Source organism: Rhinoraja longicauda, chromosome 10 (genome assembly GCF_053455715.1).
Source record: "Rhinoraja longicauda isolate Sanriku21f chromosome 10, sRhiLon1.1, whole genome shotgun sequence".
NCBI classification, from domain to species: domain Eukaryota; kingdom Metazoa; phylum Chordata; class Chondrichthyes; order Rajiformes; family Arhynchobatidae; genus Rhinoraja; species Rhinoraja longicauda.
Window position 1 is genome coordinate 5,720,561 of NC_135962.1, and position 12,989 is coordinate 5,733,549.

The following is a 12,989-nucleotide window of genomic DNA, read 5'->3' on the forward strand; positions in this document are numbered from 1 at the left end:
CTTAGTCTGAAGAAGGGTTTTGACCCGTAACATCATCTATTTATTTTCTCCAGGGATGCTGTCTGACCCGCTGAGTTACTCCAGCTTTTTGTGTCTATCTTCCACTTATGAACTATAGGGAAGGACTCTCACAACCTATGCCCATTGTGATATCTATGAAAGTGTGAGCCTTGCACTAATTATACAGAAGACCAGACATACAACACCACCCTAACAATTAAAATCCACACTGAAACCTTGGTCAGTGGGGCTCAAGTTCCAAATTTTGGGAAACAGCACTTGCCAGGTATTGAAATTAACAGCTGACCTCATGGTTAAAGTTCAAGTTCAAAGTTCAAAACACTTTATTTGTCCCCGTGGGGCAATTTACAAAGGCATATAGACAATAGGTGCAGGAGGTGGCCATTCGGCCCTTCAAGCCAGCACCACCATTCAATGTGATCACGGGTGATCATTCTCAATCAGTACCCCGTTCCTGCCTTCTCCCCATACCCCCTGACTCCGCTATCCTTAAGAGCTATCTAGCTCTCTCTTGAATGCATTCAGAGAATTGGCTTCCACTGCCTTCTGAGGCAGAGAATTCCACAGATTTACAACTCTCTGACTGAAAACGTTCTTCCTCATAGAGTAGAACAAAAACTATTAATGGGGGGGGGGGGATTAGCAGGGTGAGCAGCGGGACAGAGGAGCTGAACAGCCTTGGGGACAAAGGTTGCCCTTCTCCTCTGTGTCCCTCAGCCTAGGCAGCGTCCTGAGGAGAGCCACTCAAATGCAGAGAACAGGACGTGCGAGGGGTCCTGTAAAATCCTGCCAGCTGACCTTAGCATCTGCTGGTCACATAGGGTGGAGAGAGAGGGCTCTGACAGGGAGTCCAATAATTTTGTAACAGACTTTGGCTGTGCTCTGCAGTCAGTTTCTGTTCTGAAGGCTGATGGAGTGGAACCAGCAGGTGAAGGAGAACGTGATGACCCTCTCAATGAAGGAGTAGTAAAACGTTATGAGGATGTCCCTGCTGACCCTAAAGGAGTTGAGCTTTCTCAGGAGATACTGCCGCTGCTGGCATTTCCTGAGGATACCCTGTGTGTTGGGGGCAAATTTCAGCAGGTTGTCAAAGACTGTGCCCAACTACCTGTATTCCTCAACAATCTCCACAGGCTTCCCGTGGATAGTGGTGATGACTGCCGCAGCCAGTTCCCTCTGCACGTTGGAGAAGGTCACTACCATCTCCTTGGTCTTGTTTGCATTTAGTTCAAGACAGGAGTTGTTGCACCACTCCACGAACTCACGAAGAGCTGAGCTGTGATGCTGTGAGGGGCCTGAGAGCAGAGATAGGAGAACTGTGTCATCAGCGTACTTGACCAAATGACAGTTTGGCTGGGTGGACCTGCAGTCATCAGTGTACAGAATGAAGAGCAGGGGTGAGGGGACACAGCCCTGCGGGGAGCCAGTTGATGTGTGAAGGATGTTGGAGAAGGTGTTATTGACCAGCACTCGCTGTGACCTGTTGGTGAGAAAAGTCCATTATCCACAGGATTAGTCGGTCATCTAGGTGGAAACGGGTGGTGAATTTCTCTGCAAGAATGTGTGGCTGCAGGGTGTTGAATGCAGAGGAGAAGCCTGCAAACAGGAGTCAGGCTGTAGTGTTGGGGAGTTCCAGATGTTTATGTATGGTATCGATAATGAATGCTTTTGCATCGTCAACCCTACTGGGGTACTGATTGAGAATGATCAGCCATGATTACATTGAATGGCGGTGCTGGCTCGAAGGCCCGAATGGCCTCCTCCTGCACCTATTGTCTATTGTCTACCCGCACAGTATGCAAACTGGAGTGAGTCCATCTGCGAGTCTGCTGCCTTAATGATTTGGTTTTTGATGATCCTCTCCATAGCCTTCATCACAAGAGAGGTGAGAGCCACAGGCCCGAGGTCATTCAGGGCCGTGATGGTGCCCTTTTTTGGTATGGGAATAACTGTGGAGTGTTTCCACAGCTGGGGGACATTGCCGCTGGCCATAGAGCTCTGGAACAGGAGCTGGAACATGCCCCCTAGCTGCTCAGCACAGCACCTCCGCGCACGGTCACTTATGTTGTCTGGCCCAGGTGCTGAGTTCGCTTTAGTCTTTTTGAGGTCTCTGACCACATCCTCTGTGTTAATGGTGAGGGCAGAGTCTCCAGGTTTGAGTGCGGAGATGGTTGCATCTAGCTGGGTGCTGTTGTCTGTCTCGAATCTGGTGCAGAAGGAATTGTGGTCATCAGGGAGTGATGCTGGGCTGCTGTCTGCAACCTGAATAAGCTTGCCTGTGGTAAAAGCCATATTCGCAGCTGCCATGTTCTTGAGACCCTGCCAAGCTGAGCGGAGGTTCCTTCGCGTGATTGTTTGCTCCACTTTGTCTTTGTATTTCAGTTTAGCAGTTTTGATGGCACGTTTGACCTCTCTGTTGACCTCCTTTTTCTCAGTCTCAGAGCCGGTGAAGAAGACTGTCACCTTAACCCGTCTCAATATAAAGGTGATTATTTGAAGGCCGAAACCTGGCTGCTCAGGGTCTATCAAGCAGCAGTAATGCTTAATCTTCTGATTGCATCAGAGGCATTGAGAAGTAAGGTCTTCAAAGCAGAAGCAGCTTCATAACTTCTGTTGCCTCAAACGCAAGAAGAAGAATGCACCAAACAGGGCTACCATCAACACTACTTCTGCAAATTCCTCTAAATCCTTGGGTGAGATAGATAAAATAGCTTCAGCTTCCTCAGCTTATCCAAAATCACCATCAGAGAGGTTGTGACCCTACTGTACCAGTTTCAATGAGCAGGCCAGATCACCACATCCCTGGTACCAGACTTGAAACCCTCAGATAGACACAAAATGTTGGAATAACTCAGCGGGTCAGGCGGCATCTCTGGAGAAAAGGGTTGGGTGCCGTTTCGGATCGTAACCCTTCCACAGGCAGAAACAGTTTTGAAACCCTCACTCTGACCAGAGCTCTCTTATGTCAAACAGCATCCAGGAGAGCAGATTTTTTTTAAAGGTATCTCTCAAAACTTCCTTGCAAAAATGGAACATCCTCACCAACAACTGGGAATCCTAGGCTCACTCACAAGGATCACTCACACCGCGGTCATTCTCCGGAAAGCAGTCAACGAAATCAAGGACCAATTACACCCCAGTCACTCCCTCTTTTCCCCTTTCCTGTCATGTAGAAAATACAAAAGCTTGAAAGCATGTACCACCAGATTCAAGAACAGCTTCCTCCCCAATGTTATCACTTTCCTGAACAGTCCTCAAATGCTACTAATGGGCGGTACGGTAGCGCAGCGGTAGAGTTGCTGCTTTACAGCGAATGCAGCGCCGGAGACTCAGGTTCGATCCTGACTACGGGTGCTGCACTGTAAGGAGTTTGTACGTTCTCCCCGTGACCTGCGTGGGTTTTCTCCGAGATCTTCGGTTTCCTCCCACACTCCAAAGACGTATAGGTTTGTAGGTTAATTGGCTGGGTAAATGTAAAAATTGTCCCTAGTGGGTGTAGGATAGTGTTAATAGTGTTAGTGTGCGGGGATCGCTGGGCGGCACGGACTTGGAGGGCCGAAAAGGCCTGTTTCCGGCTGTATGTATATGATATGATATGATAATGGATTCCTGATCTAATCCACCTTATTGCTGCACTTGCATTTTTTTAAATCTGCACTTTCTCTCGTGTACTAATACTATATTCTTCATTCTTTATCTTCCCTTATGTACTACTTAATATACTCATGCATGATATGGTTAGCATGCAAACTACAGTTTTTCACTGTATCTCAGAACATGTGAAAATAATAATAATAAACCAAACCAAACCCAAGACCATTGACAAAAGAGCCTTAGGAAGACACTGAGGACCATGAATCTCTCTGATAGGTGTAGTGGAGGCCACATGCAAACAGTGGAAGAAGCCAGCAGAATGGCTGTCAACTCCCCCAACTCCACCGGCAAGGCAAGGCTAGTTTATTTATATAGCACATTTCAGCAACAGGGCAATTCAAAGTGCTTTATATCTATATGCGAAAACTCTCGTTTGTTTATTTCTGAACTCCAGCCAAAACAGTACACGATAGCGCGACAATTTTAGGCCCACCTTACTCACCGTCGTCCCTTTGGTGCTAATGGAAGGTTTAAATGAAATCGGTGTTATATTTTTAAAGTTATTCACATTTTTAAATTTAAATCTATCTCCTAGGGAGGGAGGGGGGGGGGGGGAGGGAGGGAGGGGGAGGAGGGTGGATAAGAGGGGTTGAGGGCGATGGAGTGGGGGGGAGGGGAAGTTTGGAGAGGGAGGGGAGGAGAGGGGGAGGGGGATGGGTGGGTGGGGGAAAGGGGGAGGGAGGGGTGAGGGAGGGGTGAGGGGGAGGGAGGAGAGGTGGAGAGAGGGGAAGGGGAGGGGCAGAGGGAGGGGATGGGGAGGGGCAGAGGGAGGGGGGAGGAGAGGGTGCTGCACAATGCAGGAGAGGTTTGGGCCCAATGGGTCCACTTGGTCCAGTAAAACATTAAAGAGCAGTTAAAAGCAATTAAAAACAGTCATTAAAGAGAATAGAAAATAAAAACAAGCTAAATTAGAATGACAGGTATAAAATATAAGATTAAAAGTTACAGTGCACTGTCAGAAATGAATAATTATTTGATTTCATAAAAGGCAGCGTCAAACAGAAAGGTTTTCAGCCTTGATTTAAAAGAACTGAGAGTTGCAGTTTGCTGGGAGTTTGTTCCATATGTGTGGTGCATAAAAACTAAAAGCTGCTTCTCCATGTTTAGTTCTGACTCTGGGGACAGAAAGCAGACCTGTCCCAGATGACCTGAGAGGTCTGGATGGTTCATAATGTCCTTGCAGATGATCAGAAATGTATTTTGGCCCTAAACCATTCAGTGCTTTATAAACCAACAGCAGTATTTTGAAATCAATTATTTGACAGACTGGAAGCCAGTGTAAAGACCCCAGACCCACCTGTATAAGCTCCACCCGGCCTACCTCTGGCAGAATCAGTGGTCCCATCAGGACCCCACGGAACTGGAATTGAAATAAGTCATTCTTCACCCCAAGGGACTCTCCAAACAAAAATCTCATACACCAGAGAGTGATGAAGTTGACTGATATTTTCCACTCAAGGGAGAGTGATATTGTCTCCTTTTCCCTAAGTCGTTACCATGAAGCTAATCTGCATTGCATGTTTGTGAGATGGACAGACACAAAATGCTGGAGTAACTCAGCGGGACAGGCAGCATCTCTGTAGAGAAGGAATGGGTGACGTGTTGGGCCAAGACCCTTCCTCAAAAATTGTGAGATGGAGGTTTCTTGGAAGTCCAAGAAGTGATAGACCGCACCAGGTGATGCTCAGACACCCCATGGTTCCACAAGGATCACAAAAACTAACAAGGTCTGAACATACAACTTGAATACAACCACGAGTAAAAATAAGTATTGGTTAATAGCATGCACCAGGGGACCAAAGAGGAAGGTGTAAACACAAAAACAGCTCCAGGAACAAGACGAAAATTCAAACAGCCCCAATAGTTAGGATAGTAATCCACACACCAGCTGAACTAGTTAGGATAATAATCCACACACCAGCTACACTAGTTATGACAGTAATCCACACACCAGACCCACTAGTTAGGATAGTAATCCACACACCAGACCCACTAGTTAGGATAATAATCCACATACCAGACCCACTAGTTAGGATAGTAATCCACACACCAGACCCACTAGTTAGGATAGTAACCCACACACTAGACCCACTAGTTAGGATAGTAATCCACATACCAGCTGCACTAGTTAGGATAGTAATCCACACACCAGCTCCACTAGTTACAGCAGTAATCCAAACACCAGATCCACTAATTAGGATAGTAATCCATACACCAGCTGCACTAGTTAGGATAGTAATTCACACACCATCTGCACTAGTTAGGATAGTAATCCACAAACTACCTCCACTAGTTAGGAAGGTAATCCACACACCAGCTGCACTAGTTAGGATAGTAATCCATACACCAGCTGCACTAGTTAGGATAGTAATTCACACACCATCTGCACTAGTTAGGATAGTAATCCATATGCCAGCTGCACTAGCTAGAGTGCTAATATACACACAAACTGCACTAGTTAGGATAGTAATCCACACACTTGCTGCACTAATTACGATAGTAATCCACACACTAGCTCCACGAGCTCGAGTGGTAATCAACACAACTGTTCAAAGGTGAGAGTGCTAATCCACACACCAGCTGCACTAGTTAAGATAATAATCCACACACTAGTTAGGATAGTAGGTCCACTATCTAGAATGGTTATGCACACACCAGCTCCATGTTTGTACTGCATCAACTCCCCAATGTAGCATAAACCATAGCAAGGCAGCCATTATAGAATGAAACTACACCAGGTGCTTGAGAACACCACGATCTTTAAAGAGCTGGTCTTTCGTCCTTGTTGGGTTTAATTCCTAGAATCCCACTAAACGTCACTTTCCTCTGCTTTCCGAGTAACTGCAAACTTGGCCTTTGAACATGTGGTTGTAGGTGGGAGGTGAAAGGTTACGTCTGCGTGGAGCAAGGTGATTGCGGGGAGCTATGCAGCCTGATGTGCTGTATATGCTAAAGAGGAATTCAGGCTGTGACGGACACAAAATGCTGGAGTAACTCAGCGGGACAGGCAGCGTCTCCGGAGGGGAGTAATGGGTAACGTTTCGGGTCGAGACCCTTCTTCAGACTGGGCTTCAGACCCTGCACAGGGCGAGGAGGTGGCAGGCGTTTTCCTGATGCAACCTGCAACTATGGTGGGGAAAAAATAAACGTATCGTTGAAAACTCGCATTGTCAGAATGTGAAAGGTTGGATCAGCAACATCTGCGGTTTCACGAGGAAGTGATATGACAGGCAGGAAATAATTGCCGCCTGTTCCAATTTCACAATGTTACCAATATTCTCCTGGCATGTTGTCATTTTTATCATTTTTCATCATAAGATGAAATTTGTTAGATAAACCATTAAAAAAAACAAATCACATTGTATATACGAAGTCTGAAAGATTCGTAACACGGGAAGTGCACCTGATACATGCTGTTTGTATTGTTGTTTTATTTTAAGTCCACATTTTAAAGTATAAATACCGGGGTGGGGGTGGGAGGGAGAAGAAACTGGGTAAGTGGCAACGGGAAAGGCGTAAAACAAAGAATCCGCCGAGCTTTCATTCCTGAATCCTGTGTGTGTGTGTGGACATGCGGGGAGAGCAAAGACAGCATCCAAGGTATTTATTCACAAAATACTGGAGTAACTCAGCAGGTCAGGCAGCATCTCAGGAGAGAAGGAATGGGCGACGTTTCGGGTCGAGGCCCTTCTTCAGACTGATCTGGTCAGTCAGTGAAACGCTCACTGTTCACCAGCCTGTCCAGGCTCACCGATGAAGGAGAATACTGGAAGGTTGCCATAGCCTGCCGAGGCTATGCTCAGCGAGCGTTGTCAGGAAAGGAAGAAAACCAATGTCAAACAGGACAGGCTTTCTTTGTACCGTTCAGGCCATTTCACCCGGCAACGTTCACAGATAAGCCAAAGCCCAGCCCCACTCTGCTTGTCATGCAGACCAGTGTTGGTGTGATGATGGCATATTAAAACATGAATATCCCTGGTAAACAGCCCGCCCACCTGTCTGCTCCGTCCACCAGCGCTCGCTGCGTTTACTCGCGATCCTGCTGTAAAATGCGAATGTCAGAAATCTGTCACGCCCAGCTGATGCCCGGCCGGTGGGGGGGGGGGAGGATGGAGGTTGGAGAGGGCTGGGGGAGGGGAGGGGGGGGAGGATGGGGGTTGGAGAGGGCTGGGGGAGGGGAGGGGAGGGGAGGGGGTGTAAATGGGAAGGCAGCTTGCACGTCCCAAGGCGCTGGGTAAACAGTGCGGAGGGCAGGCAGCACGTTGCTGGGCCGGGCTGGGGGAGGCGTTGCTCGGCTGGGCTGGGCTGAGGGAGGCGTTGCCTGGCTGGGGGAGGTGTTGCTGGGCTGGGCCGGGCTGGGGGAGGCGTTGCTCGGTCCCCCCGCCCCTCCCTCCTCGCCCATTGGCGGGCGCGCTGTCCTCAGCAGCTCAGGCTGGAGGCGGCGACACTAGCGGAATGGCGGCCGTCATTCACAACCCCCTCAAACCGTAAGTAAGCAGCTGTTGCACCGGCGGACGGAGCCGCGGGCACTGCCTGTCCCTCGGCGCTGGAGGGTGGCGGTGGGCGCTGCTCCGGCCGCTGTCCCTGTCCGTCCCGGTGCGGGGACTGGGAGCCTGGGTCTGGCCCGGCGCCCCTTGCTTTGACAGATGCACACACAGTTCGCAGTGCCAGTGCCTCCACTCGCCTTCATTGCCGTCTGATGCAGCGGGCTGGCCGGGCTCCGAGAGGAAGGGAAGACATTCCCAGCCCTCACCCTCTCCCCCTCCACACTTGCTATTCACCTGCTGCAACCACGGCCTTGCTGTTGTTTGTTTATTTTATATTATATACACACACTCTCCACATCAGAGAGAGAGAGCAAATGTCTTTGCGATTAATAGAACCCACGTGGAATTATTCTGGTTTATCTTCATGTACAGCAAACTGCAATGTGTGTCCGTTTTTCTACGACGCTTGGCATTTCTCACGCGATGACGTGTAGTCTTTTTTAAAATAACAAAGTTTGAATGAGTCTTGTCATTTTGCTGCAAACTTTTGAAAGAATGTGTTTTGGTTTGCAGAGCGTGCACGGGCAGTTCCGTATTTCAGGTACGTTGTCTTCAGACAAGTTACCTTTCAAATACGATCCAGCTCTTCAGTGTTTTACTGAGAACATCTACACATTGGCGTTTGTGTGTTTCAACAGTGCAGGGCAATCGGTGTGTGTTTGTGTGTGTTGTTTATATGTTAAATAATTGGAGCAACATGTCATGCAATAGGCAGGTTATTGCACCTCTATTTTGAATGTGTATTGCGGGATTTTGAAACAACGCATCTACTTTCTATCAATTATATACAAAATACAACACGAATTGTTGCATTTCGAGCACAATGTTATTTATTACACATGCTGGAAATTGCCTTCATTGCAGTTGCGTGCCCTCGGTGTTTTTAGGGATTAGTGTCGACCTCTTCCATCTTTATTAGTGCATTACTAATTTATTGGTCTGCGTTTAATATTTACAACACACTTGCTGCAAGTCGCCGTTTGAACCGCCCTCTTCAGACCTCGGCAGAGTCTCTGAAGAAGGGTCTCGACCCGAAACGTCAACCATTCCTTCTCTGCCAGAGCTGCTGCCTGTCCCGCTGGGTTACTCCAGCTTCTTGTGTCTCTCTTCAGAGCACTATCTGTCTCAATTGACAACGCGTGCGTCAGTGGAGGAGGCAGGCGAGCCAGAATCCTATCGTGTTCCGCTGTGGCCTCTGCCCGTAACTGCTGCAATTTCCAATCACTTTGTTACACTCAGACGGGCACGGATCCCAGCAATCGGCTCACCCCAAACCCTGCCCCTGCCCATGTTGGCATCCCATTGCATTTGGCCACCTCCCTCTCCCTGTTCGCCATCCTAAATTGGCACTTTAAATTGGTTTTAAAATTCTCATTGTTTTCAAATGCATCCTTCCTTTTATCTAACTTCCTGCAGCGCTACGATGTTTGGAGCCCTGCCCACTTCTAGTTCAGCCACCTGAGCATCCCTTATTTTCATTGCATTGTGCCTTCAGCTGCCAGCTCACAAGCTTTGGAAATCCTCCCATCGCAGTCCCACGTCGCACAAATCCCAAACCCTGCCGAAGACAGACACACAAAAATGCTGGAGTAACTCAGCGGGTCAGGCAGCATCATCTCTGGAGAGAAGGGAATGGGTGACGAGACGCACGGGTCGAGACCCTATTTTTCAGACCGACTCCAGCTCTTTGTGTCTGTCTTCGGTTTAAACCAGCATCTGCAGTCCCTTCCTACACGTCCCAAATCCTGCCACCCCCGCCGACATTCTCCAATGACTCGCCCACGAATGTTTAGGATGTGGGAGAAGCAATCGCAGTCCCACGTCGCACAGCACCCGGGGGTCAGCGTTGCTGGCACTAATACGCCTTTTAAAGCCTCTTTCTTTGTCCAAGCTTTTGATCGCCTGCCTCATTATGGCGGCTTAGAGTTAATTTTTGCTTTGTTTTAATTGGACCATGGCAAGTGATTTAGCACCCCCCTGATGTCGTGAAGTCTCCTCCGTACTTTGGAATTGCTGTTGACTCCAGAGCTGTCACCTTACTGAAATGCTGTTTCATTGTTCCACTGTCATTTGAATGCTTCTGAGTTCAATGTTATCTCAAGAGGCTGATGGATGCAGATGCAACACAGCAGTTACATCTTTAAATGTGCAGTTTTTAAAAGCTGGTTGCAACCACGATTTTAAAAAAAAAAGGTTTTCTGTTTTTTTTTCATGCGCTGTGTTGTCAAGATGTTTTGAAGTGCCTGTGGTTGTGTCAGAGTACGGATATGCCCCCATGTGAGAGACCACTCCATGCCTTGCGCTGTAACAAAGATCTTGCCCAATGTGTGGGCACTGGTTCCCTTTCAGTACGGTCTGAAGAAGGGTCTCGACCCGAAACGTCACCCATTCCTTCTCTCCTGAGATGCTGCCTGACCCGCTGAGTTACTCCAGCATTTTGTGAATAAATACCTTCGATTTGTACCAGCATCTGCAGTTATTTTCTTATACTACCCTTTCAGTATGCCACACGGTCGTCGAGCTCGGTATTGATTGATTGATTGATGAGGAACTGCAGATGCTGGCTTCAACCGAAGATAGACCCAAAATACTGGGGTAACTCAGCGGGACAGGCGGCGTCTCTGGAGAGAAGGAATGAGTGACTGACTGGCTGAATCGGACTGAAGAAGAAGGGTCTCGACCCGAAACGTCACCCATCCATTCCTTCTCTCCAGAGATGCTGCCCGTCCCGCTGAGTTACTCCAGCATTTTGTGTCTGTGTTCGGTGTAAAGCAGCGGCTGCAGTTCCACCCTGCACGGTCGGTCTGATCAGCAAGGTTCAGCATCCAGAGGGGTGGAGTGCAGGGTCAGGTGGACCTGGTCCTCGGCCTGGGATTCCAGCGTGGGCTGTGCAGTCTCACTCCGTGTGGTTTGGTGCTGGGTCGTCATTGGGGACAACTTGGAGCGCTGACAATAAAAGTGCTTGTGTGCTTCTCACCCACAGAAATCGCCATTGAGGCCCTTCTGCCCCCTGATGCATGAATCACACTTTATTATCACGTGACATGTCACAGTGAGGTTCTTGGTTTTGCACACACAAGTATGCAAAGAGTCGCCACATGAAGGGCACCGACCATGTTACAATTCAGAAGGGTCTCGACCCGAAATGTCACCCATTCCTTCTCTCCCGAGATGCTGCCAGACCTGCTGAGTTACTCCAGCATTTTGTGAATAAATACCTTCGATTTGTACCAGCATCTGCAGTTATTTTCTTATACTACATGGTTACAAAGTAGTATTCCATTCAGTTCCCAATGGTTCCCCTTTGTTCTATAGACAATAGGTGCAGGAGGAGGCCATTCGGCCCTTCGAGCCAGCACCGCCATTCAATGTGATCATGGCTGATCATTCTCAATCAGTACCCCGTTCCTGCATTCTCCCCATACCCCCTGACTCTGCTATCCTTAAGAGCTCTATCTAGCTCTCTCTAGAATGCATTCAGAGAATTGGCCTCCACTGCCTTCTGAGGCAGAGAATTGCACAGATTCACAACTCTCTGACTGAAAAGGTTTTTCCTCATCTCCGTTCTAAATGGCCTATCCCTTATTCTTAAACTGTGGCCCCTTGTTCTGGACTCCCCCAACATTGGGAACATGTTTCCTGCCTCTAACGTGTCCAACCCCTTAATAATCTTATACGTTTCGATATGATCCCCTCTCATCCTTCTAAATTCCAGTGTATACAAGCCTAGTCGCTCCAGTCTTTCAATGCATCCCCCATGCTGGGTCTCAGTGCACCCCCCCCCCATGCTAGGTCCCCCTTTGTTCTCGGTGGCGCGTCCAGCACCCACCACGGACCCGTCCTCTGCCTCTGCAGATGCTGCCTGACCTGCTGAGTTTCGCTGGCAGTTTGTTTTTTGTTTGCACTATTAAAAACCGGTCAATAGCCCTCCTTGCCTCATTGCAAATTGCAATGGTTTCCTGGCGCTGTGATCTTTATCTAGCCATCGTCAGACCAAGAAAGTAAATTACATCAGAGCTTGAATAGCTGGACTGGTTGTCCAGCTTGTACACCTTTTGAAGTTCCAGCGTCCTAATGTTAATGATCTGGCATGAATGAAACCCACCTATTTGAGGGAACGATGCTTTCCCCAACGAGCATGTCAAATAAATGTTTGGCTTCTGTAACTTTTGTTTAACTTACACTGAGTATTTCTGAAAATTGCTGCTTATTATTTGTTGCATCTGTTTACTCTCTGTAAGGACAAATCATGGATAGGAAGGAATATGTGTCGGAAGGAACTGCAGATACTGGTTCAAAAAAGCAGACACAAAAAGCTGGAGCAACTCAGTAGGTCAGACAGCATCTCTTTGGACTCCGTCTGAAGACGGGTCTCGACTCGAAATGTCACCTATTCCTTTCTACCAGAGATGCTGCCTGTCCCGCTGATTTATTCCAGCTTTTTGTATCTGTCATGGACCATTATCTACTACATTCCCTCCCATAATGACGCTAAACCCTACTCTCACTTTCTCTGCCTCTGCCGTATCTGCTCCCAAGATGAGACTTTCTGCTCTAGGACATCCGAGATGTCCTCTTTCTTTCTTTAGTAAAAGTGTTCCCCCCTCCCCCCCCCCCACCCCGTCATAGATGGATCCCTCATCCGTGCCTCTTCTGTGTCCTGTAGTTCTGCTCTTGCTTCCCCCCCCAGATGGTACAAGGATAAAGTCCCCCTGATCCTCGCCTTTCATCCCACCAGCCTCTGCTTCCAGCGCGTCATTCTCTGAT

At 48.3% G+C, this 12,989-nt stretch overlaps 2 protein-coding genes across 9 annotated transcripts in view; one reads left to right on the forward strand and one right to left on the reverse strand.

The window, feature by feature from the left end:
- Window positions 1-7,702, reverse strand: part of wdr21 (WD repeat domain 21) — an 80,114-nt gene extending 72,412 nt beyond the window's left edge. The window contains exon 1 of the mRNA XM_078407056.1: window positions 7,671-7,702. The gene's annotated coding sequence lies outside the window, so the exon portion shown is untranslated. The remainder of the gene's footprint in view (window positions 1-7,670) is intronic.
- Window positions 7,703-8,011: 309 nt separating this feature from the next.
- The window catches only part of dpf3 (double PHD fingers 3), a 140,302-nt gene continuing 135,324 nt past the window's right edge, over window positions 8,012-12,989 (forward strand). For 4 of the 8 annotated variants that reach the window (XR_013547703.1, XR_013547704.1, XR_013547705.1 and 1 more), the window contains exon 1: window positions 8,012-8,162. Coding sequence is in view for 2 of the 8 variants with exons in the window: in XM_078406135.1 (XP_078262261.1) it covers window positions 8,131-8,162 (32 nt within the window). In the remaining 6 variants the exon portion in view is untranslated. The remainder of the gene's footprint in view (window positions 8,163-12,989) is intronic. The other 4 variants (XM_078406132.1, XM_078406134.1, XM_078406136.1 and 1 more) reach the window with 2 other exon arrangements.